General features: G+C 41.8%; 2 protein-coding genes across 5 annotated transcripts in view; one reads left to right on the forward strand and one right to left on the reverse strand.

The window, feature by feature from the left end:
• CD86 (CD86 molecule) overlaps nt 1-24,663 on the reverse strand; it is a 174,917-nt gene that overhangs the window by 113,099 nt on the left and 37,155 nt on the right. The window lies entirely within an intron of this gene.
• Nucleotides 877-24,663, forward strand: part of ILDR1 (immunoglobulin like domain containing receptor 1) — a 64,392-nt gene continuing 40,605 nt past the window's right edge. For 2 of the 4 annotated variants that reach the window (XM_069079630.1, XM_069079632.1), the window contains exon 1: nt 881-1,181. In XM_069079630.1, coding sequence (XP_068935731.1) covers nt 1,127-1,181 — 55 coding nt within the window. In that variant the 5' untranslated portion in view covers nt 881-1,126. Of the gene's footprint in view, nt 1,182-24,663 lie in introns of all 4 variants that reach the window. The other 2 variants (XM_069079634.1, XM_069079633.1) reach the window with 2 other exon arrangements.

Genomic DNA, 24,663 nt, shown 5'->3' on the forward strand with positions numbered 1-24,663 from the left:
CCTATATCAGTTTGTATGCCATCTTGGGGAGATGGGAGGAGAAGAAGGGGGATAACATTTAAAGCTCAAAATCTTATGGAAGTGAATGTTAAAAACTAAAAATAAATTAATTAATTATAAAATAAGTAAATAAATAAAATAGAAAAACTGAAATCTGCACTGACGCATCTCACCAAATAAGAGAGAGAACAATAGATTAGAAGTGTAAATATAGAGAAGTCAAGGGCAATCTAGAAGAAAAGGAGCAAAACCAATAACATTAAAATAAAATATGCTTATTTTTTGCATTCCTGACAGCTAACATGGTGTTTATGATATGGTAGTTACTTATTGATTTTGGGGTTTTTAAAAATTTCTTGGTTTTGTTGTAATATGGATGCTTGATTTCAGAAGTTTGACTTCAAAAATAAATTATATTACTCTTAAAAAAAGAGCATTCATCTTGTCCAAATTCAAACTCGGGAATCCTGAAGCTTATGCTGCTACTCTTATATTTCTTGTTAATCATCATTAAAGTGAAAGAGATGTTGATTCTCAATCGTAAGGTTCTGTGGACAACACACAAGAGGCCTTGGGTTAAGAGGAAAAAAATAGGAAAACAAGAAAGAAAAATGCTCCAGAGAATTAGGTGCCTGAGAGATTAGTCCTAGGAAAAAGGGAGAGAGGAAGGGGGAGGTGGTGGTGGAGAAAAAATGGGGGAGGGGATGTTAGATTAAGAGCCATTTCTTTCTGGAATAGAATTTCTTTCTGGAAAGTTTTTCCACTCCTGGAATTTGGGGAGTAGTGAAAGTACAGGTGTCAGGGGAGGGTCTCCAGGGTCAGTTCAGTCGGGGTGAGTTGGGAAATAAATTACTGTTTGGTGAGCCAAAGAGAGCCTTCCTGTTCACCTGAGAGCAAGGGGCGGAGCAGGAAGCAGCAGCAGTTTTGTTTGGGAGGGTGAGCAGAGGAGAGAGTGCTACAGGTAGAGATGACACTCCAGAAGCCTCCTGGTCTGGGGAGGACGGCAGAAGTTAGCCCTGCCTCCTGGAAGGGAGCATTTGGAAGGCCCTAAAGAAGACCAGGCTTTCCTGGGGCTGCATCAGATGAAGAAATAACTGTGCCTTGGAGATCGTGAGCAAAAGGGGCCATGATGGGCCCGGAGCCTCCACCCCTTCTCCTTCTTTTTACCTGGCTCCCAGCAGGTGAGCCCTGCGGGTTAGCGGGCTGGGCTTTCCAGGCTGAGGCGTGTGGGAGCCATTGTTCTTTAGCTGGGCTGGGCCACCTGGGTGGAGATGAGAAGGGAGAGAAAAGAGGATGGGAGGGAATGTGGAGAGCTAGGGATGTGGCTGACCCACATCCCTTGAGGTTAAGAATGTGATCAAGTTTCTGTTCTGAAAGAACCTGTTCTTTTTCCTTCTCTGTTAGCTCAGGCCCAGGAGAGACAGGTGCAGTTAAGAGAGAGAGAGGAGCCGAGAACTATTTGAGTCGATGCCTCTCTGTTCTTCCCTCAAGTTTTTTTGTTTTGTTTTGTTTTGGGGGGGTGGGGGCAGTAAGGAAAGAGATCCTCTCTAGTCACTCTAGGGTGGTGGCTCAGCCGGGACTAGAAACTGCCCTTTCTTCTATGCCTCCCTCTCTTCCACACCCCCTTTCCTTTCATCCTACACATACCTTTCTATTTGAAACTCTACCGTCGCTTTAAAAAGCAAAGAACGCTGTTCTCTTGCCAATATTCCTCCCCCAGTCCCTCTTTTGTAATAAGTAGAGTTAAGCAGAAGAAACACACTGTACCTGACTGCACATGTACCTGACTGTACACCTGTAGATCACCCACCACCTCTCTCCCACAAGGAGAGCTGTTTTATCTTCAGGCCTCTTCCCAAATGACTATATAAGGAATAATGTCTAGGACAGGCTATAGGAACCGGGCCTGTGGTTTCATTTATGTAGGGAAGCTCCCAGCAAAGAACTTCCCCTTCCCATTCAGTTGGGTGCCTTCTCTATCATATATATCCCTAGAGACTTTGACTAGTTTACTATGGGCATAAAAAATGATGCTATAGTCTGAGACAATTCCAAAAGACTCATGATGGAAAATGCTATCCACATCCAGAGAAAGAACTATGGAGGCTGAAGGCAGATGGAAGCAGACTATTTGCTCTCCTTTTCTCTGGTTTTTCCGTTTCTTCTTTCTCATAGTTCCTCCCATTGGTTGTAATTCTTCTTTACAACATGACTAATGTGAAAATACTTTTAATATGAATGTATAAAGTAGAACCTATATCAGATTGCACACCGTCGTGGGGAGGGGGAGGAGAGAATGGGAGGGGAATTAAAACTCAAAATCTTGTGGAAGTAAATATTGAAAACTAAAAATAAATTATATATGTGTATATTTTTTAAAAAGAATGTGGCACTTACAAGTTTTTTTTTTAAAGCAATCGGGGTTAAGTAACTTGCTCAAGGTTACACGGCCAAGTGTTTCTGGATGGGTACTAAGTGTCTGAGCCGAAGATTCGATCTCCAGGTCATCCCAACACTGGAGCCGGTGCTCTTACCCGCTGTGCTACCTGGTGGCCCCAAAGCATTCTTTTTTTTTTCTTTTTGGAGGGCAATTGGGGTTAAGTGACTTGGCCTAAGTCACACAGCTTGTGTGTCAAGTGTCTGAGTTCGGATTTGAACTCAGGTCATCCTGACTCCAGGGCTGGTGCTCTATTCACTGCCACCTAGCCGCCCCCACTTAAAAGTCTTAAAAGGATATAAGACAATCTAAGCTATAGAGAGGAGGGGGTACCTTATAGGAATATAAGATAGAGGTGCATATAAGCAAATATGTAAGATATATATGTGTGTGTGTGTGTGTGTATACATATATATACTATATATATATAATGCATATATATAGTATATATACATATATATATAATACACACATAAAAAAAACAAAAGGTAGTACAACCTGGAAATTAAATTGTTTCATTTAAGTTTTATTTAAAAATTTCTTTTAACTTAATTTTTACTTTGAATTTTACACTTAATTTAAAGAAAAAGAAATTTATTTGTAAAAGAAAAATAAAATGAGTAAACTATAAAAAAAATGATCCTATACAAAAAGCATACTCGATATAATGTAGCAGGACCTGGAACCCAAACTAAGATGTTTGATATGTTTTCTACAAGTTCTTGAGGTCAGGGATTATTTGTTTTTTGTCTTTATATCTCCAGTGCCCAGTACAGGGCCTAACTCAACTTCAGCAAGCATTTATTAAGTGGTACTAAGCAGAGAAACAGCTGATGGCTCAGTGGATAGAGTATTGGGACTGGAGTCAGGAAGGTGTTGAGTTAAGTCGGGTCTGACTCTTTGTAACCCCACTTTTGGTTTTTTCATGGCAAAGATACTGGAGTGGTTTGTTATTTCCTTCTCTAGCTCATTTTAAAGATGAAGAACTGAGGCAAACAGGGTCACACAGCTAGTGAATGCCTGAGGCTTGACCTCAGACACGCACTAGCTGTGTGACCCTGGGCAAGTCCCTTAACCTCTTTGCGTTAATCTATTGGAGAAGGAAATGACAGACCTCTACAGTATCTTTGCAAAGAAAACCACAAATGAGGTCATGAGGAGTCAGATGTGACTCAACAACAACTTAGACTCTTAGTGTGTGACCCTGGCCAAGTCATGCATCTTCTCTTGCTTCAGTTTCTGCATCTGTAAAATGAGGAGTCCAACTTTGTGGCTGCTTTCATCCTTTCCAGTTCTAAGCCTATGATCCTATTGATTCCATTGATAGAGACAGCAGACCAGAATTTTAATCTCTCCTCAGCTATGTACTGTCTTTGTGACCATAGGGAAATTCCTTCCTTCTCTGGGTCTCAATTTCCACATGTGTAAAACATGAGAATTGACCAGATGATTACAGTTATCTGCAACGTCAATAATCTTATCATCTTAGAAAACTGGTCTGAAATTAGAACGTGGGCTGCCCTTAAACAGTAAACTTGCTCTTCATTTTTTATGCCTATTCCTATGGATCCCTGCTATTTCTTCCCTTTTTATGTTTTTACTTCTTTTTAGGAGTGGTTGCTCTCTGACCCATTATTCTATCATTCCCCTTCTCCTAGTTATCAATGAATGATCAGCTCAGAGATTATAACAGTAAGAATCCTGTGTGGCAGAGAGAGAGACAGAGGGAGAGACAGAGAGAGAGACAGGGAGGGAGGGAGGGAGAGAGAGAGAGAGAGAGAGAGAGAGAGAGAGAGAGAGAGAGAGAGTAAATATGATAGTCCATGGTTTTTTAGTATGTTCAGTTTTATAAAGTGGGTTGCTCACAATAGCTCCATGAGAGAGGCAGGGCAAACGTATTCATTCCCTCTTCCTTATCTGGAAACTGAATCTCAGAAAAATAAAGTGCATGCCACACACAGTATGCAGCTCAACTGGTCCTTGAATTCACTACATGGCACTCTTAACATCATATAAGAACACACTGAGGATCTCAAAAGAATTAAGTCCCCATTTAACAATCTTGATAGACCATAGAAACTTTTCAGACAAAGTCACCAGACCTTACTAAGATGGAAGATAGTTGCCATAATGAGACATGAAAGGACATCAGGGAATCAGATTCTTGGGAGTTCTAGGGGTTTCAAATGTTATCCAGATTAATCGTAGGTTCATAAAGATTGACAGCTGTGGGACGGCTAGGTGGCACAGTGAATAGAGCATCGGCCCTGGAGTTAGGACCTGAGTTCAAATCCGGCCTCAGACACTTAACACTTACTAGCTGTGTGACTTTGGGCAAGTCACTTAACTCCAATTGCCCTGCCTTCCCCCCTCCAAAAAGCAAAATAAAAAAAAAAAAACCAAACCGAATGAGAGCTGGAAGAGACCTTAGAGACCACTGAATCTACCACCCCTCTAATTTCTACAAGATGAGAAAATGAAAAATGAAAGGATGTAGCTGATTTGTCTAGAATCACACAGCTGGTTAGTGTCTGAGATGGGATTCAAACTCAGGTCTGACTAACTCGAAGGCAACCTCTTCATCCATCAATTATACAAATCCCTTAGCACTGTGAGTTTGACAAGTTCTAGGCACAATGAAAAGCATAGTGTGCTATACTAGATAGCAGAGTATGTTCAGAATCGGGTATCTCTTGAAGGCTCTTTAAAGACCATCTACTCTAAGTCTCTCGATTTACAAAAAACAAAAAACAACCCAACCATCCCCCCCTAAACTCCCCCCCCAAAAAAACCCTCCTCATTTTTAAATGAAGAAAATGAGACCTAAGGAAATTAAAAATCTGGCCTAAGGTTATATGATTCTGTACAACAAGCATCAGAGGCAAGATTTGAATCTGTTCTTTAAATCCAATGCCAGAACTCTTCACTGTATGCTAAGCTGCCTCCTTTGATCCCATTCAAATCCTGCCTCTGAAACATCAACTGTGTTACACTGGAGACAAGTCCTTCAGTAACTCCTCAGTCTCCTAGGCCACTACTCTAAGACTTTAAATCATGAAAAGGTGTCTGATCTGCATACTAGTAGAGAGAATTTTCTCAGTGGGAGTTCCCTGTGGCAATGAAATCATAGGTCTGAACAAAAAAAGCGCAAAAAGAAAAGGGACTACAGCTACAAACAATTAAACTAGACCTAAATTAAAGCATGGAAGTTCCCTGGGGATTACAGGATGATATTAATTCTGTCATTCAGGCCTCAGTTTAGGCTATGGCTGCTAATACTTTCTTGTGAGATTTCTTCCCCTTCCCCACTTTTGGACACCTGACGCCTCCTGTGCTGGGGTCAGCCCCACAACTGGGAGCAGGCATTAGGTCTTCCTAGACAACCATCCAGTCCTACTCTCCTCTTCCCCTTGCCCCAGTTAATTTCTCACAAAGGAAACAAATTCATAGAGTTTCTGAGCTGGAAGTTTCCTCAGTGGCTTTCTAGTCCATCCCATATCTTTTTTTAAAAAAACTTTTGACTTTTCACTTTTAGAAAATTCTGAATTTAGCAAACAACAAATAAAATGAGTATTTATTTCCACATTAAAAGTAGAGCAGAAAAAAGATCACACATAAAACTGAAAATCTCTTGTTACTCTACCTTTTGCTTTTCATTTTTAATATAAAATAAAATCAGCATAAAACTTTCAAAGCAGCCGGCTTCTCTTTGTTTTGGCCTTCCTTCAGTTCTCCATACGTTAAAAAATTGCTTCAGTAACTTTTTTCTTTCCTCCCTTTATTTTCCCTCCCTCCATCCTCTTATCTTGTTCTTCTTTCCTTCCCTCCCTCTTTTCCTACATCCTTCTCTTCTCCTTCTCACTTCCCTCTTCCTCCTCTCTCACCTTCCCCACCAATAGGTGGCACAGTAGATAGATTGCTAGACTTAGATCTAAGAAGGCCTAAGTTCAAATCTAGTTTCAGACACTAGTTAAGTGATCCTGGCTGGACAAATCACTTCTTCTCACAGGGTCAATTTCCCTATCTTTAAAATAGGGATTATAATATATCAAAGAAAAAATATTAATGCTGTTTTTAAAGGCTTAAGTCTGATAGAACAATTTTTTATTTAATTTAACATTAATCTATATTCAATATATTTCTAGTTTGGAAAGAGAGAGCTTTCAAAATGGACAGTTTCCCCCATGCCTCTACCCCAAGACAATATAAGGTAACATTTATAGAAATCTTCAACATAGAAAATCACAGTATGTAAAAATACAATTTGGGTTAATATTCCAGAATAGTCGAGTAACCAAGTTATTCCCTCTTGGGTGGCTCCCCTAAAGGAACAAGTGGGAGATCCATACCAAGGGTGATTTAATTTCAGTGGTAGGATCCTTAATACTTCCTCAAAAGAATTGCAGGAGGAACAGAGTTCTAAGGGTAGACAATCAAACAAAGCCTTTCAGTCAAAGCCACCTGCTTCTCTAAGCAGGATGAGGTGTGGCCGAAGAGCTGTCCCTGCTTCCCCCAAAATACCCAATTAAGCCCACACTCGATGAAGCATGAATTTTCCCAACTGTTTCCCTATCTCTTATGGAAGGAGAACATCTGTCTTAAGGTATCCTTTAAATATGAAACAGAATTCAGATTTAGAGGGAATTAACAGTGTTGAATGGTGAACTGAGAGCTTTCCATGACATCAGGAAGATCTGGATTTCAGTCCTGCTTATGACATACTGGCAGTGTGACCCTGGGCAAATCCCTTAACCTCTCAGTGGTTCTAGGGAACTCTCTAAGACTGTTCTGAGTTGCAGAACCATAGCTGATCTAAACTCTTCCCTTAGAGTGCCTTGGGCTTCCAGCCTTCTCCACTTACTCTGAGTTGCCCTGGACAAGTCCTGTACCCTCACTGGGTTTCCATATTCTCATCTCTCCTCAGAGGGGGCTGTGCTAGATGGCCTCAGAGGGCCCTTCCAGCTCCAGGTCTGTGATCCTATGAAACTATTGGTCTAAATAAAAGCAAACAACGACAAGACAAAACACCTGCCCCGTATTCTGTTGGAAGTTCATTCAGGTTGGAAGTCATTAATTTCACCACCATCATTGTAAGTAACAGTTATATGGTAATATATGTGTATGTGCGCACATGTGTACATGTACACACATATGTAAATACATAAATATGTATATGCACACACACACATATAGCCTTTCACTTGACCCTAACAATCTGTCAACCAGCAAGTATTTATTAAGCACTTATGGCCCAAAGCTCTGTGGGGAGGATACTGTTGTGGGTGAAACTCATAATGCCTGCCCTCGGGAGTTTTCACTCTCTTGAAGGACTCTAAAATCTAAATCCATAGATCTAGGAAGGTAACCTTTGAAGGGAAAAGCTCTAGCTGCTGGGGACAGGGCAGGGGAACCAGGAAAGGTGACAAAGTAGGATTTGAGCGAGAAAGCCTGGAAAGTAAGTATAAGAAAGAGGTAGAGGTGAGAATATTGCATTCCAGGGGTGGCAGTTAGGTGGATGTCAGGTACAAGGAAGGGCCAATAGGCCAATAAGCCTGGTCCATAGAGTTTGTGGACAGGAATAAAGTTTAATAAGACTAGAAAGGTTAGAAAGGGCTAGTTTGTGAACAGCTTTAAATGCCAAAAGACTTTATATCTGATTCTGGAGTTAGTCGGAGACCATTGAAATTTACCCAATAGAGTGGTGACATGTTCAGACCTATGCTTTTGTTCAGGCATTATTAAAGGTTCCCATTTTACAAATGAAGAAACTAAGGTCATAACTTAATTGCAACAAAACTGGGACCTGAAACCAGGTCCTCTGACTCCCAAGTTCTGCTTCCCCACATTCCTGCTGCTACAAAAGACATATTCATGCCTGGGTTATGAATGGCTTTGCTATTTCTTTCCACTCACCTGTAAATCAGCCTGCAATGTATGAGTAGGTAATGGGGAAAAGGAAAAGGAATGGGGGTAGGGGTGGGGCTAGGGCTGGGCCTGCTCCTTGCCCAAAAGATAACATCCAGGAAGTATCTAGGCAGACCTCTGGACAATTTAGTAAGCCCTAGAAGCACTTCTGTTCCATGTGACTGTGTGTGTGCCTAGGCTAGCTTGTGGAAACCCAAGAAAGTAAAGGATTATGGCTGCTCAGCTTTCCTGGTGTGTGGAATTGTTGACACTGTTATCTAAAGTAATTACTTTATTACTGCTACTGGCAAATATACCTGCTGAATTATCTAGATTAGAGATAAACTATGTATGGTTGAGTTTGTATAATCTTTTCTTCTGCCTTAGACATGTTGAAAGCAAGGAGAGGGCATTATTCTGGAACAGAGACCCTTCATCCTCAGTCTATGGTCCTTTGCCTTGAGGTAGTTTTGTGTAATGGCACTGGAAAGCCCTGCATTTGGAACTAGGTTCACGTTCTGACCTTTCCACTCAATGGTTACGGTGACCTTGGACAAATCAATCAGCAAGCATTTATTAAGTGCCTACTATGTGCCAGACTCTGGGCTAGGCTTTGGGGATACAAAGACAGGAATGGAACAGTCCTTGCCCTTAAGGAGTTTACATCCTACTGTGGCAAATGTATACAAGAACAATTGTTGTTCAGTCATTTCTCAGACTTATCCAACTCCATTTGGGGTTTTCTTGGTAGAGATATTGGAGTGGTTTGCCATTTCTTTCTCTAGTTCATTTTAAAGATGAGGAACTGAGGCAAAGAGGGTTAAGTGACTTGCCCAGGGTCACACAGCTAGTAAGTGTCTAAGGCCAAATTTGAACTCAGGAAAATGAGTCTTCCTGACTCCAGGACTGGGACTCTATCCACTATGCCACCTAGATGCTGATTTGCATGTATATGCAAAACAAAGACAAAAGAAATAAATGGTGGTTTGAGGAGGGAAGAAGTACTAGGGGGACCAGGAAAGGCTTCATATTGATTATAGACCTCAGACTTTGTCTTTTGCTGGGGGGGGGGGGGGGAGTTGGTAATCTGGGTTAAGTGACTTGCCCAGGGTCACAAAGCCTAATAAGTGTCTGAGGTCAGATTTGAACTCAGGTCCTCCTGACTCCAGGGCCAGTGTTCTATCCACTGAGCCACCTAGCTACCCTATGGACTGTCTTGAAGAAGTTAAGAGATTCTACAGAGTTGAGGGGAGGAGGGAGGATGTCCCAAGTATTGGGGGCAGACACAAAGACACAAAGAGGGAAGATGAGTGTCATGTGTGAAGAACAGCAAGATAGCCATTTTGGCTGGACCATAGAAAGCAGTAAGGAGAGTAATGTATGGTAAGACCCAAGGTCTTTAAAAACAAAACACAAAAGTTTATATTTATTCCAAGAGGCAACAGGAAGCTAATGGAGTCTGTTGATTAGGCAAGTACATGGTGCTTAAGGAAGCCCACCTTGGTAATTTAGTAAAGAATGAGTGGATGGAGTGGGGAAAGAACTGAAGCAAGAAGGCCAAGTCGAAGGCTATTCCAAGAGATGTTGTAAAGGTAGAAACACACCAAGATTTGGCAACTGACTGGAAATATGGGGGAAGGAAGAGGGAAGAATTAAGGATAACCCTCACATTATGAACCTGGGAAGTTAGAAGGATTGTGGGGTTCTTAAAGGAAATGATGAAGTTAAGAAGGATGAACTCTGTTTTGGACATGCTGAGTTTGAGGTGACTGTGGGACAAAGCACTTAGCTTTGTACTTTCTGGGATTCATTTTGCTCATCTGTTAAATGTAAAGTTTGAGCTCACTCAACAAATGTGTATTAAGCATACTTTGTGCCAGACACTGAGCTAAGCACTGCAGGTAAAAAGAAAGGCAAAAGATAGGCCCTGCCCTCAAGGAGCTCCCAATCTAATAGGGAAGATCATGCAAACAACTATGTACAAATAAGCTATAGATAGGATAAATTGGACTAGATAATTTCTAAAGTATCTTTTAGCTTTAGAACCCTGTAAGTAAGGGAGTAGGTTCTAACCCTGGTCTTGCTACTTTGGGAAATTTTGGGCAGAGTAGATCCTGTAAATCTTCTAGTCCAACATGTTCGTTGTTTTGTTTTGTTTTCTTTCTTTTCCCTTTCTCTCCTTTCTCTTTTCCCTTTCCCTTTCCCTTTCCCTCTTTCCCTTTCCTTTTCACTTTTCCCTTTCCTTTTTCCCTTTCCCTTTTCCTCTTCGCCCTCTCCTCTTTTCTTTCTCTTGCAACTCTCTTTCCTTGTCCTGCCCTCCACCCTTCTCTATCTCCCTCTTCCTATTCCTTGCTTTTCTTTCCTAACCCTTCACCCCTCTACTATTGAGGAAAAGAAGAAAAACAGAGCCTTTGTAACTATAATCTGCACAGTCAAGCAAAACAAATCCTCACACTCACTGTGTATGAAAACATGTATCATGCTGTAATTTGAGTCCATCCTCTTTCTGTCAGGGTAGCTTACTTCGTCATTGGTACTCCAGAATTGTGGTTGGTCACAGCCTTAATCAAAGTTCTGAAGTCTTTTGGAAATGTTTTCCCCCATTTTAAAAATTCTACACTTAGTAAACATTAACTAAAATGAACACTTCCAAATATACAGCAGAAGAGAAATAAAGGATTGTACCCCAAACCGAATCTCTAATATATGGCATTTGCTTTTCATTCTTAAAGCTTTCAGAGTTACCTTTACAATCTTGTTATTAATGTTTAAGTTCTTCTGGTTCTACTCATTTCATTCTGTATTAATTCATCCAAATTGTCCCAGGTTTTTATTTCTTTTTGCTTTTTGGAGGGGAAAGGCAGGACAATTGGGGTTAAGTGACTTGCCCAAGGTCACAGGGCTAGTAAGTGTTAAGTGCCTGAGGCTGGATTTGAACTCAGGTCCTCCTGACTCCAGGGCTGGTGCTCTATTCACTGTGCCACCTAGCCCCTCTCCCCCCCCAAGTTTTTCTGAAAGTATTCCTTTCATCATTTCTTAGGGAACAAGAACATTTCATCACACTCACATACATCAATTTGTTTGATCATTCCTCAATTGTCATGCTCTCCTTTAGCTTCCAACTTTTTGCTATAATAAAGATATCTCTATAAATATTTTGGGGCACATAGGTCCTTTTCCTCTTCCCTTGGTCTCTTTGGGACAACCTGTGTATTTTACTGTCAAAAACACCAAATCCCAGAGAAAAGAAATCTCTTGTCAGAAGTCACAACAGTAGGATTCAAATCCAAGTTTCCTGACTCCAAATCTAGTGCTTTTTATACTATGTCATCTCCCTATCACTTAACACTTCTAGGCCTCAGTTTCCTTATCTGTAAAATCAGGTGTTAGGCTAATGGAAAGCAGGGACTGTCTATATTAAAAAGAAAAACAAGCATGTGTATATTTGTGTTTATACATATAATTGCTATGGTTCTTGTGCCAGTATTTTTCCATATAAGAAGTTATATGGTGGAGCTTTAAAGATCTAGGTTCAGGACCTTCCTCTGACACTTACTAGCTGTAAGAAAGACCCTGGGAAAGTCACATGCCCATCTGAATTGGTAAAGGGAAGTCTCCATTAGCAGCTCCCTACACTGAGGAAATCACAGGTCAGGTGGCATTGTCTACATTTTTGGATAGGGGAATGGATTTTAATTTAAATGTTGTGCAGTTCTTAAAATATGTTCAGTACATAACATCAGACTGTAGGTAGTTCAATTCAGTGAGTGATTCCCTAGTAAAGTTTCTTCTCCTTGGAATATAAGGTGTCAGGGAGAGGAAGAGGCACAGAGGTAAATATGGCAGTGACCATAGAATGTTAGATCCAGAAGAGTCCTTGGAAAATATACCCAAACTCCTTATTTCACAGATGAGGAAATTGGAAAGGAGAGTAAGTGATTTGGCCAAGATGTTGGAGCTTGTTGTGATGGGGTACCTGGGGTCTAGATCAATTTGTGAAACCAACTTGTAAAACCAGTTTGCAATTTGTCCTTTCCCACCCTTGAGCTCTGCCCCTTCTCCCAATGCCACACTCCACCTAGGCAACACCCCGTGACCCCTTTGTTCTTACTTAATCTCTTCATTTCTTCTGGGCCTGGCCCACACCCTCCTTTGTCCTTGCCTTTTGTCTCCTTATCACCTGGCCCAAATCTTATCTAAAACTATCTATTCACATGCTCCTCTTGGTCTGCTCTGACCTTTGTCTATGCACTGAGGCCCCTCCCATCTGGTCAGCCCTGACAATGGCAGCCCTACCCTTTAAAGGTAAAAGCATGTACCCCTCTCACTTGCAGTTCCCCTAAAGGACTCTTGTCTGCTTCTCATGGAAGTGTAACAATAAACTTCTACAACTCTCACTCCAATTAAGCCTGAGACCTTGAATTCTTTCCAGACGATATTGCAGGTTTTCTGGTCTTAGATAAGATCATAATTCCTGCTGAACCTATTGGGATCCTGTCCCCCATCAGCTGGACTATTTGTTACCTGTCAGGGGTGGGGAACTTGCAGCATTGAGGCCACATCTGGCCTTCTAGGTCCTTGGATTCGACCTTTTGACTGAGTCCCAGTTTTACAGAACAAATCCTTTTATTAAGGGGATTTGTTCTGTGAAGTTTGGATTCAGTCAATGGGCTGTACTTGAGGACCTAGAGGGCCTTGAGGTCACAGGATTCCCCACCCCTGAACCCTTCCTTCTTGATCCTTCTTGTATTTCCAGCTCTATAGTATGCTGAAATAGGTAACTTCTTCCTGAAATCCTCATTTTAAGAAGAAAGAAAAGAAGGGAAGGGAAAGATGTGAAATTCCATCCTGGTATAAAATCAGAAAAAGAATAAAATTAATTCAAGAAGAAAATGGAAGAGAGAGGTATTAGAGAATAGATTACTGGTAGGAACTTTCCTTTAGTTCTTTCAGGTTCTGAAGCTATGTTGAAACACATGTTCTGGTCATTTTCCTACTTCTTCCTCTCCCTCCCAGCCTGGAAAGTTCTCCTGCTTGTTAGTGAACCAGTCACTAACCTCGACCCTAAAGGTCCTAGCTAGCTGGTGGCACAGTGGTAGAACTTTGGGCCTGGAGTCAGGAAGACCTGGGTTTAGATCTGTCCTTAGACATTCTAGCCATGTGATCCTGGGCAGGTGTAATGTAATGCCAAGCAAAGGCAACTTCCCAGGTTCAAAATACCAGCATAGGTGCTCTCTATTTTATTCAGTGACCAACCAAGAACAGAGAAGATTTAAACATGACATCATTCAAAATACAGCATTTACTAAGCGTGATTAAATAATCTCCAAGTACTACCCCACCCCAGGACCTTCCAATCATTCAATCTGTCTGCTTTAGTTTCTTTAATTGTAAAAATGAGAGTAATAATAGCGCCTACCTCCTAGGATTGTTGTGGGGATAAATTGAGATATTTATCATAAAGCACAGTGCCTGGCACATAGTAAGTGCCATATAAATGTTAGCTATCATTATTATTATTATTAGCTTCTACTCAAAAAACTCATAATCAGCTAGATGGTGTAGTGAATAGTTGGGTCTGGAGTCAAGGAGATCTGGGTTCAAATTTGGATTCAGACACTTACTAGTTGTGTTACCCTGGACAATTCACTTAACCTCTGTCTGGCTCAGTTTCCTCATCTGTAAAATGGGAAGAATACTACCCACTTCTAGAGTTGTTGTGAGGTTTAAATAAGATAATACTTGTAAAGCACTTTGCAGACCTTCAAGCACTACAGAACTGCTTGCTAAAATCCTAGATTTAAAGTTAGAAGAGACTTAAGAAGCCATCAATTTTAAAGATGAGGAACTCCTTTGTTTTATAGGTGAGGAAACTGAAACTCAGAAAGGTTGTGACTTGCCTGAGGTCACATGGTAATAGAATGTCTAGAGCAAGATTTGAATTCAGGTCTTCACTGTGCCAACCTTCCAAAGGCAAGAAAAGATGAAGACCTGGTTTAATTGAGAGAGCCCAGTACCTATCTAAGACTCAGTGGGCCTGGTTCTCTCACTAACTAGCTGGATGACATGGGCATTGTTTTTGTTGTCTCAGACACTGGCATTAGCAAATCATGAAATCTCTGGGCCTTAGCTTCCTCTTGCAGAAAATGAAAGAGTTCGGTACCTTCCACCTTTGAAATGCTCTCTGTCTCTTTTATTTATCTTATTCCCATGATCCTCTCTCCCTGCCATTGTTTATATCTCCTCTCCCACTCTTTCCTGTGAATTGTGCTGGGAAGTTGTGAGGGCTTCTGTAGGAAGAATGTCTACAAATTCTACATGTTGCCAGGCCCACGTACCTGGTTGCTAAGGGGGGTGAAAGAGCATGTGGTCTCCACTTAATTGGAAAACAATTAGTCCATCACATTACCTGGAGGCAAGACTGCCTAGTGTAGTAGAGTCAGTGGGCTGAGATTAGAATCTTGTCTCTGTCATTTACTAGCCCTAAGTGGGCTTCAGTTTCCTCATTTGTAAACTGAGTTTTGAGCTAGAAGATCTATAAGGTTTCTCCCATCTTTAATATGTTATGGTCCTGTGAAGAGTTCTTGTTTTGGGCCAGGACCTATTGGCTTGGAATAAAACAAGACATTTAGAGCCCATATAACCTTTATCTTTAAAAAAAATTAGTCTATTTTCTTTTTTTTTTTTTGTTTTTTTTTGAGTCTACTTTCAATGAACAAATTAATGACTGACAAATAACATTAATTTGTTAACCAATTGTTAACAAATGACATTAAATTAGCAAATAGATTTCAAATTAATTCAATTTAACCTTTTCAAATTTCAATTCATTCAATAACTAAACATTCATTTTCTCCCCCCTACCTTCCCACCTTACTATTCCCACCCCTGTAGCAATGGACAAGACCCCATATGGGACAACTTTGGGAGTTATAGGAATGCAGTGTGTAATATGTCCTCTCAAGTGATTTTAAGGACAAATACACCAGAGTCAATCAGTAAACATTTATTAAGTGCCTACCATGTGTCAGACGTACAAAGAAAAGCAAGACAGTCATTGCTCTCAAGGAATTTATAGTCTAATGGGGGAGATAGTATGGAACACACACACACACACACACACACCATGTACCAACAAGTTGTAATATACAGGATAACATGGAGATAATCAAGAACATCATTTCCTGCTAGAGATAGTGCTCCATTCATTCCCCTGCCTACTCCCAGCCATTTTCCCAACAATACTCCCCACATCCCTCCCTCCCACCGAACCCCATGGGTACCTTTCCTTCCTCTAGTGCTAAGATCACCATCAAACCAGTTCTGCCATTTTAAAGTGCCCCCTTGCTCCCTAAAGAACATAAAAGATTCTCCCCCATACCCATTTGCTTTATGCAACTGGTTAGATCCCCAGGCTTCTCCCCAGGAGTCAGCTAGAAGCCAGGTCACTATAACCTGACCTCTTCTCACTCTTGCAGGCAATCTGATTCAACTATATAGTTTCCCTACTCATAATTCACCCCATTTTTCTTTATTTTTAATCTAACACCAAGGTGTCAAAGAACACTGAATTGGAACTCTGGATACCCGCTTCTGCCACTGATGCATTGTGTGACACTTTGCCTGCATTTCCTCATCTATAAAATAACTGGGTTGGACTCCATAGCTCTAAAGTTCCTCTTAGCTCAATAATAGTTATAACTCACTTTTGTATTTATATAAAATTTATATATGCACACATATACGTGCATGTATACACACATATGTAAGTTTAGAAAATGTTTTCCTTGCAATAATTCTGCTAGGTAGGAATGGCAAAAATCCCCTTCTTACAGCTGGAGAAACTGAGGCCTAGAGAGAGGTTAAGTGATTTGCCCCCAGGTCACCCAGCTATAAGCATCAGAGCCAGTCTCTCTAGCCTAGCTCTTTCCACTAGGTCAAAGCTGCTGCCTCTGTCTGAGTTCTGTTTGCCAAAGGTAGGAGAAGGTCAGGGCTATTTGTTTTGTGCTTATGCAGCTGGCTTCTTTTATTTTTTCCCTGGCAGGTGAGAGAAGGAGAGAAAGAGCTGGATTTGTGCATGACTATCTCCTCCCAAGCACTTTCTACCAGTTAGCTATTCATTTGAATTCAAGACCTCCTTAGTCCTTTTTAAAAATAACATGTCCCCTTGGGTAATTAATCCTCATTTGCAGTTCAGTATAAATTATTAATGGGCCAGAACCTGGTTGTTGGCCAGAGAATTTTGTTATTAGTGTGCAAGGCAAGTGGGCCTGTAGGAAGGTGATATGGGACAGTCAGAGAGGCTGCCTGAAGGTATTGGGAGGGTGTTGGGGTAAGGAGGCAGGAAATGTGTGTCCTGATCACTGACAGCATCATCTGACCCACTATTTCAGGAAGCCCCCAGCTGTGCTCCTTTCATTCCACTGTCTATTCCAGGTCACTGTCTATTCCAGGTCACTGTCCCAACAATAGTCTCACTTCCCCCCTCCCTCACCCCATGGGTACCTTCCCCTCCTCCCATGCTGAAATCACCTTCGAACCTGTTCTGCCATTTTTCTTGGGGGGAGGGGGAATGTGTTGGTCTACTCTCCATGGCCTACTCACCACCTTGTTACTTTTTAGTCCAAACTGCCTCTCCATTCCCCTACATTTGTTGTCTCCCCCTGCTAGAGTATAAACTCCTTGAGGGCTCAGACTGTCTGCCTTTGTATTTGCATCCCCTGCACTTAGCACCAGGCTTGCAGCTTTTTCTGGTTGTCCAGTCAAGTCATTCAGACTCTTTGTGACTCTATGGTCCTCTGTCCATGGAGTTTACCATTCCTTCTCTAGTGGCAAGCAGGTTAAGTGACTTACCCAAGGTCACATAGCTAGGAAGTTTCTGAAGCTGGATTTGAAATCAGGTCTTCCTGACTCGAAGCTCAACACTTTACCCACTGTACCACCTAGCTGCTCCTTTGTGGTTTAGTAAGCTCTTTTAAAAATACTTTTTCATTCAATCTTTTTTTTTCTTTGATAAATGGTTGTTTATCGGAGGAAGTGGCTAAGGTGTGTGTGTGGGGAGAATAGTCATTAAATTCACCACAAAGCCAGGACACCACACAATGAATAGGTCAACCCAGAGCTCTAGGGGTAGAGAACCTGTGGCCTGGAGGCCACATTTGGCCTTCTAGGTCCTTGGGTGCAGCCTTTTGACGGAGTCCAATTTTTACAGAACAAATCCTTTTATGAAGGAGATTTGTTCTGTGAAGTTTGGATTTAGTCAAAGGGCTGCACTTGAGGACCTAGGGGGCACATGTGACCTTGAGGTCGCAGGTTCCCCACCCCCAGGATCTCAGCCTCTTTCTGGACTATAGGAGGGGCTGCCTGGAGAGTTAGAAGCTAGGCCGCTCCTGGGGTGTGGTTACAAAGAATAACCAGCTCACCAGCTGCAGTCTCTGGCTTTTCTTTTTTTTTTTCTTTTTTTAAATTTTTGCTTTTTGGAGGGAAGAAGGTAGGGCAGTTGGGGCTAAGTGACTTGCCCAAGGTCACACAGCTAGTTTGTGTTAAATGTCTGAGGCCGGATTTGAACTCAGGTCCTCCTGACTCCAGGGCCGGTACTCTATTCACTGCACCACCTAGCCGCCCCAGTCTCTGACTTTTCAGAGAATTAAGCTGTCAGCCCAGGACAGCTTGATGTCTTCCTCCTGGGCAGCCTTCACCTTTGCCTTCTTTCCAAACTTGGCTGGCATAGCTCTGTTGTAAGAAAAGGTCAGGGCCCTGCTTGGTGTAATGGGAATGTAAATTTGAAGATCTTCCCTGCCCCTAGGCTAAAGTGCACCTGGAGCCTGGGGTGGGAGGCTTGTTTTTCAGTAGATACTTCTTGATTGGCCAGTGGGTCAATAAGGTTGTTCCATTCTCTGAGCCAGAAGAAGGCTATATAAGCCCTGATGTGTAGCTTTGTTTTGGGGCTCACTTTGAGAAGTGTTCTGTGATTTGATCTGGATTCTGGGAAGCCGTTGTTGAGAGCCCCTCCTTGGCTTTGAAACCCAGGTGTTGATTGGGTATGGATATAATGGTTGGACAGTTTGAAATCTGTCTACTTGATCTGTTTCTGTCTTGATAATTCTGCCTGTATACTTTGAAGTTCGGGGTGCTGACCTCTTTCCCCTGAACTAGGTAAATGATACATGTTTGACTGATTAAAGTAAGCTTGTTAACCCATTTTGAGTTGCTTTCCTTTATCAAAGCAGATCCAAGAACCTGTGTTGGCAGACACCCTGAGGACGCTTGGGGTGGTTGCTGCTATACTTGGGCAGGGCTTAGGCAGTGAAGACATTGATGTTGAGGGAGGTATTCTCCCCATTCTGGCCCCTGGGCAGGAAGGTAATCCCAGTTACCAAAGAGGGCACAGTTCAGTGAAGGACAGTTACAATTGTTATTGTAAATCTCTTCATGTAAATACTTCTGGGCACAGGCATGGCCAAGGGTGAACATGTCGGGCCTAAGCAGGATCCTTTCCAGGTAGATATACAATTATCCCTTCCAACTCAGAGGGGTTAGGAGCATGGTCTTCCCCCCCATCTGGAAAATCTGTACAAAAATTTTGGGTCAACCCTTTGTATCAGAGAAGTCTGAATTTTTTTCTTTTTCTTTTATGGGGTGTTTACAGTACCTTATGGCAAAATTTGGGTTAATACTATGCAATACTATACATATATTTCATACATTTCTGAGTTTCTAAACTTTTTTCTTTGACCTTCAGGTGTTATCTGTGACTTCTACAAAACTTTCAAAAGAAATCCTATTTAATTTCTTATGCCAATCCACAATATATTAAAACCCCAGTGGACAAAGTCGTAAGTGGAAGGCATGTCTGTATAAAGTAGTCACTCAGAGCTTTGTAGCTAGGAAGGATCTCTGGCTTCATAATTCTTCATTCAGCTAGGTGGAGTAGTGGATAGAGCACTGGGTCTGAAGCCAGAAAGGCCTGAGTTCAAATCCAGTCCCAGAGACTTACTAGCTGTGTGACAATGACCAAGGCCCTTATCTTCTGTCTGCCTCAGTTCCCTCCTGAAAGGGAAATAGTAATAGCACCTTCTTTCCAAGGTTGTTGTAAGGATAAATTGAGATAAAATTTGTAAAGTACTTTATAAACCTGATCTATATCTGGCCACTGGACCCAGAGGACTCTGGAGAAGAGAGTGAGGCTGGTGACTTTGCACAGCCCTCCCTCACTTAAATCCAATTCGCTTACAAGTCGTGGCATCACCTTTCTGATGTCATGGTCCTCTTTGAGAATGAAGGATAAATATCAACAAATGTTAGCTATTTTTATCATTGTTATTATTATATATTATTTATTATTATTCCCAAAGAGATGATAAGGCAACAAAGATAAATTAGGCTTACTTCACATTTTGGTAGCAACTGGTTTGCCAAGGCCTGAGTTAATGTATCAGGAGAAATTTAGGCAACTATATTCCTCATCTTCCTGAAGGAAGATGGTTCAGCCTTTTTCTTCCTCTTTTCTATTATGGGATGAAGGCAGAAAGAGAGCAAAGGGCCGGGGGAGGGGGGAAGTGGGGGGACAGATGGCTGTATTCTGCCCACTATTATTTTTCTCTCTTTAGTTGTAATTTCCTAATATATTTTCCTTTTTCTGAAACTTTTAGGATATAACCTTGACAAATGAGACAATGTGTATTAACAGAATGAGTGTTTTGATTGGGGGCGGGGTCAGATGTATTAGAAGGAGAGAGGGTAGAGAGGTAATTGTAGAGCAAAGATAGAAGAGATACAAAGATACAACAGTGCAGACATTTGTATAACCAGAGGATGGCATGAGAGTTGGGGATGGGAAGGAAAGGAAAGAGAGGAAGGTTAAGGGCAGGGAGGGAAGAAGGAGCCACAAGATAGAAAGACAGAAAGGGAATGGAGACGCGTATGATTTTCCAAAATCATCCCAGAAGTTCGGGCTTGAAAGGGATCTTGAGTGGTCATCACCTTCATTCTGTGTCTGAGCAACAATCCTTTCTATCTTATCCTACGAGTGGTTATCCAGGATTTGCTAGGAACCGTCCACTGAGGAAAAGTCAGTTACTTTCCTGTTTTTGCCTTCTAGGGCCATGCAAAATAAATAGAATCTTTCTTTCCCTTTACAGCCCTTATTGAGGATAATCTTCATTCTGATCCCTACTTACCAAGTTTTCTCTTTAAACTAAATAGCCTTTTCTCCTTCTATGGATCATCATATACAGAGCTGTAACTAACAATTTTTGTTCCCAGGGTAAGCACTCAGAATGTGCCTAGGGCAAATAGAATTAAATCCACCTTCAATTGAATTTCAGCCTCTAATAATGAGATACTGCTTCTTAGGCAGTCAGGGCCTTCTCAGTGACCCATTGACATGTTCTTCATCAAGGATCAATCATATATCAAGACAGCTAGGTGGCACAGCGGATAGAGCACTGGCCCTGGAGTCAGGAGAACCCCAGTCTCTGACACTTACTAGCTGTGTGACCCTGGGCAAGTCATTTAACCCCAGTTTCTTTAAAAAAAAAAAAAAGAATTCCATCATACCTTATTGCTAAATGTAAAGAAAACTATTTGATTAAATGACTAAAATTAAATTTTGTTTTGGGGTAAAGCCTTTCCTTTGATCAAACTACCACCTTACCAATAAGGTGAGATTTTGAGAGGGAAAGAGTGGTAGAATGAACTATGTTCCCCTAGTCTGGGAGTATCTGCATCATGGAAACCCCTAGACAGAGAAGTGGAGAGGCTGAGTCACTTGGGTCCTCGAGAGATATGGAACCAGGAGGTTCTGGAGAGGCATCAGAGTAGCTTCCTGTTCTACTCAGTTACCCCTTCCTTTTGTCCCTTTATGACACTCCCACTCCCCCCTCCAACTTTGGTTAGGCTCCATAAAAGTAACACTGACTATAATATGTTAGAAAAATACTTTTGGCCAGCAGCCCTGAAGGTCTTACCCTCCTAGTTTGATTTTTTTTTTTTTCATTAAAGCAGCCCTTGACTCAGTTCTTTCCTTTTTTTTCTTTTTGGAGGGCAATTGGGGTTAAATGACTTGCCCAAGGTCACACATGCTAGTTTTTGTGTTAAATGTCTGAGGCTGGATTTCAACTCCTGTCCTCCTGACTACAGGGCTGGTGCTCTGTTCACTATACCACCCAGCTGCCCTTGACTCAGTTCTTAAAGAGACCTATTCACTGAATGCACCTTGCCTTACTCAAAAGTGAGAACTCAGATAGACCTTAGCCAAGGTCTCCTAGGCCTCCTGGGCCATCTCCAGGAGTCTTAATCCATATCTGGCAACTGGACCCAGATGACTCTGGAGGAGAAAGTGAGGCTAGTGACCTTGCACAGCCCTCCTTCACTCAAAATAATGTCAACAATCATTTCCCTGATGCCACAGTCCTCTTCTACAACAAAGGACAAAACCCCAACAAGGGCACAAGATGGGGTGCAGTGAAGCACCAGCACTGGAGTCAGGACAACCTGAGTTCAAATCCAGCCTCAAACACTCACTAGGTCTGTAACCCCAGGCAAGTCACTAAATTCTAATCACCTCACAAAAAGAAAAGCCCTAGACTAGAAGTCAAAGAGCCTGGGTCCTGGTCCTAGTTCTGCTACTTACTGACCCATGACCTTGGACAAAACAAGTTACTCTTCTGGGTTTTCTCACCTATAAGACGAAGCAATGGTCTCTGTGACTTTAATTATCTTCTTTTACTGAAATATTTACTCATTTCTACCTAATGATAATATAACAAAATAATAATTATGGATACCATTGAATATTAAGATTACTTTTGTTGTAAAACTATAATTGCTGTATTGTTAGACCACCCTGAGTCTTGGAACTCTCACCCTGGGGCTGTGCTGATAAGTGAGTGGAGGGAGTGAAACCTCCCCAGGCCCTTTAGGTCTGGCTGGTTCAGACCCGAGGGTCATCTCATTCCATCCAGCCATCCTCCCTTCTGTTCTGCCACAAGGCACTAACCCCTGCCCTTTCTCCCTCTTCTTCCAGACACAATAATCACATCATTGCTGCTGGAAAGGACTGGAGGTTTTGGTTTGTTTGCATTCTAGCCTTCCATTCAGTCCTAGATAAGGATACAGTGACAATCCTGGAGGTTTTGTTACTTAGAGATTCTCAAAAATGTCCTGACTTAAAAACAAACAAACAAAAATATAGTTTTCTGGGCTTGAAAATCAATTTAACAGGGGACGGCTAAGTGGCGAAGTGAATAGAGCACCAGCCCTGGAGTCAGGAGGACCTGAGTTCAAATATGGCCTCAGACACTTAATACAAAACTATCTGTGTGACCTTGGGCAAGTCACTTAACCCAAATTGCCCTGCCTTCCCCCCTCAGAAAAGAAAAGGAAAAGAAAAAAAAATCAAGTCAACACACATTAAACATCTACTCTGCTTAAGGACTTGCCTGAATGTAACAGGTGCTCAATAAATATTTGTTGAGTTAATGAATGAAAGATGAGTTCCATTGACCTAATGTAAAGATTCCACCCAAATATTGAGCTTTACCCAAAAGGCCTTGCCTCTCTTGCCAGGTTATGGGAAAACAAATGACTGTTTCCATTTCTCCCCCAACTATGTCTTATCTTCTTTTTGTCTCCTCCCCCAAGATAATGGATTAATTAATGACTTGAGGCTAGTGGAGTTTTTAATCTCAAATCCACCCTGAAAGAGCTAGTCCTTTCTGTCCCATCTTACCCTCCATGACATGCATATTCTGTGTGAAAGAATGAGCAGAAAAGAGAAAAGCTGTAGATGCACCTGTCTGTCATACCAAATGCCGACATGTGTGCTGCAGGGTACCTCTGGCAAGACCTGTGTGAGTAATCATCCTGCTTGGGCCACTGCCTCTTGGTTCTGTGTATGTGTGCTCCTATACGTGTATGTGGGTGTTGTAGTCTTACACCTAAATCTTCACATGCATTAGGATGAGAAGCCTTGTAGAACAGGGGAGTGTCTAGAGGGATGATCTTGGAACAGGGAAAGTCCTGGCTTTGACATGCACTAGCTGTGTGACTGTGGGCCAACCACTGGACCTCTCAGTGCACTAGGCCAATCTCTGAGTTGCATTGGAATTTCTGTAGGAGAATTTCCTTTACTCATGATAACACAGGTCCAGTGCAATTCAAAATTGGGTGATATTTTCACAGCTGGGAAAACTCCTCTAAGCAGAATTTCTATGTGCAGAGGGTGTTGGCAGAAATGTCCTTCATCAGATTGGAAAAAGGGGAAACAGGAGCAGGCAGGTGTCCACCCTTTCTCTAGGTGTGCTTCTGGAGTCTCTGCTTTCCTTGGTTCACAACGTTGTCATTTGTTCCCAGGATCTGTCCCCTCGTACCTATAGGCTCACACACTAGAACCCCTACATATTGGTATCTGTGTTTCTAGAAATCACCGTATGTCTGAGAAATACAGGGAAACTGTAGGAGGGGAACAGAGAAGAGAGAAAGGGTTCAAGGTCTTGTTCCTAACTCCATAGCTGATAAGTTCTATGCTGCATCCTAGGAGGTTTTTGTGATGAGGTCAGGACCAGCCCCACAGGACAGAACCAGGAAACAAAGCAGGGTCAGCCTAACCATTAGGCAGAGTAGGGGGTGATTTCAAGGGCAATTTCTATCCCACAAAAAATATCCCCCATTCCATTGGCTAAGGCAGACATTATATATACCAAAGGGGTAATAGAAAGAGGCTTGGCCTCAAATGGGGTCAAATTTCACCTCTGCCACTATTTGTGTGAGTTTGGGAAACTTATTTCATCTCTGGGCCAGTTTCTTCATCTTTAAAATAAGAACAGTCATATCTCACTGGATTATTGTGTCAAAAATGCTTTGTGGATTGTAAAGTGCTTTAGAAATGGGAACTACTATTCTTCTTACCATCACTCTTAAGACAGGGGTCAACTGAGTTTCAGAAAAGGGTTGCCAAAATTTCTGACTCCTGTTCTGGTGTTCACGTGTGTGTGGGGGGTGTGTGTGGGTGTGGATGTGTGTGGTGACGACATGGGGGAGGGTTACTAAAAACTCTTCCCTTCTGCTTAAGAACTGATCAATTCTGAAACCAGTCACAATTACAGTGTGATAATGAAGCATACTACCACCTGCCTGCTGAGAGAGGTGGTTGACTTAGGGTACTAAATGAGGCATACATTTTTGCATATGGTCAATGAGGAAATGTGCTTTGCTTGACCATGCATGTTTGTTTAAAGAGTTTTGTTTTTGTTTTTGTTTTTAGTTTGGGGGGGAGGAGAAGTGAGGGGGAAAGTGCTTGTTAATTGAAAATAAAATGTAAT

Source organism: Petaurus breviceps, unplaced genomic scaffold, assembly GCF_028583685.1.
Source record: "Petaurus breviceps papuanus isolate PSGF00001 unplaced genomic scaffold, PetGlider_PUasm1.0 91067, whole genome shotgun sequence".
Taxonomy (NCBI): Eukaryota; Metazoa; Chordata; class Mammalia; order Diprotodontia; family Petauridae; genus Petaurus; species Petaurus breviceps.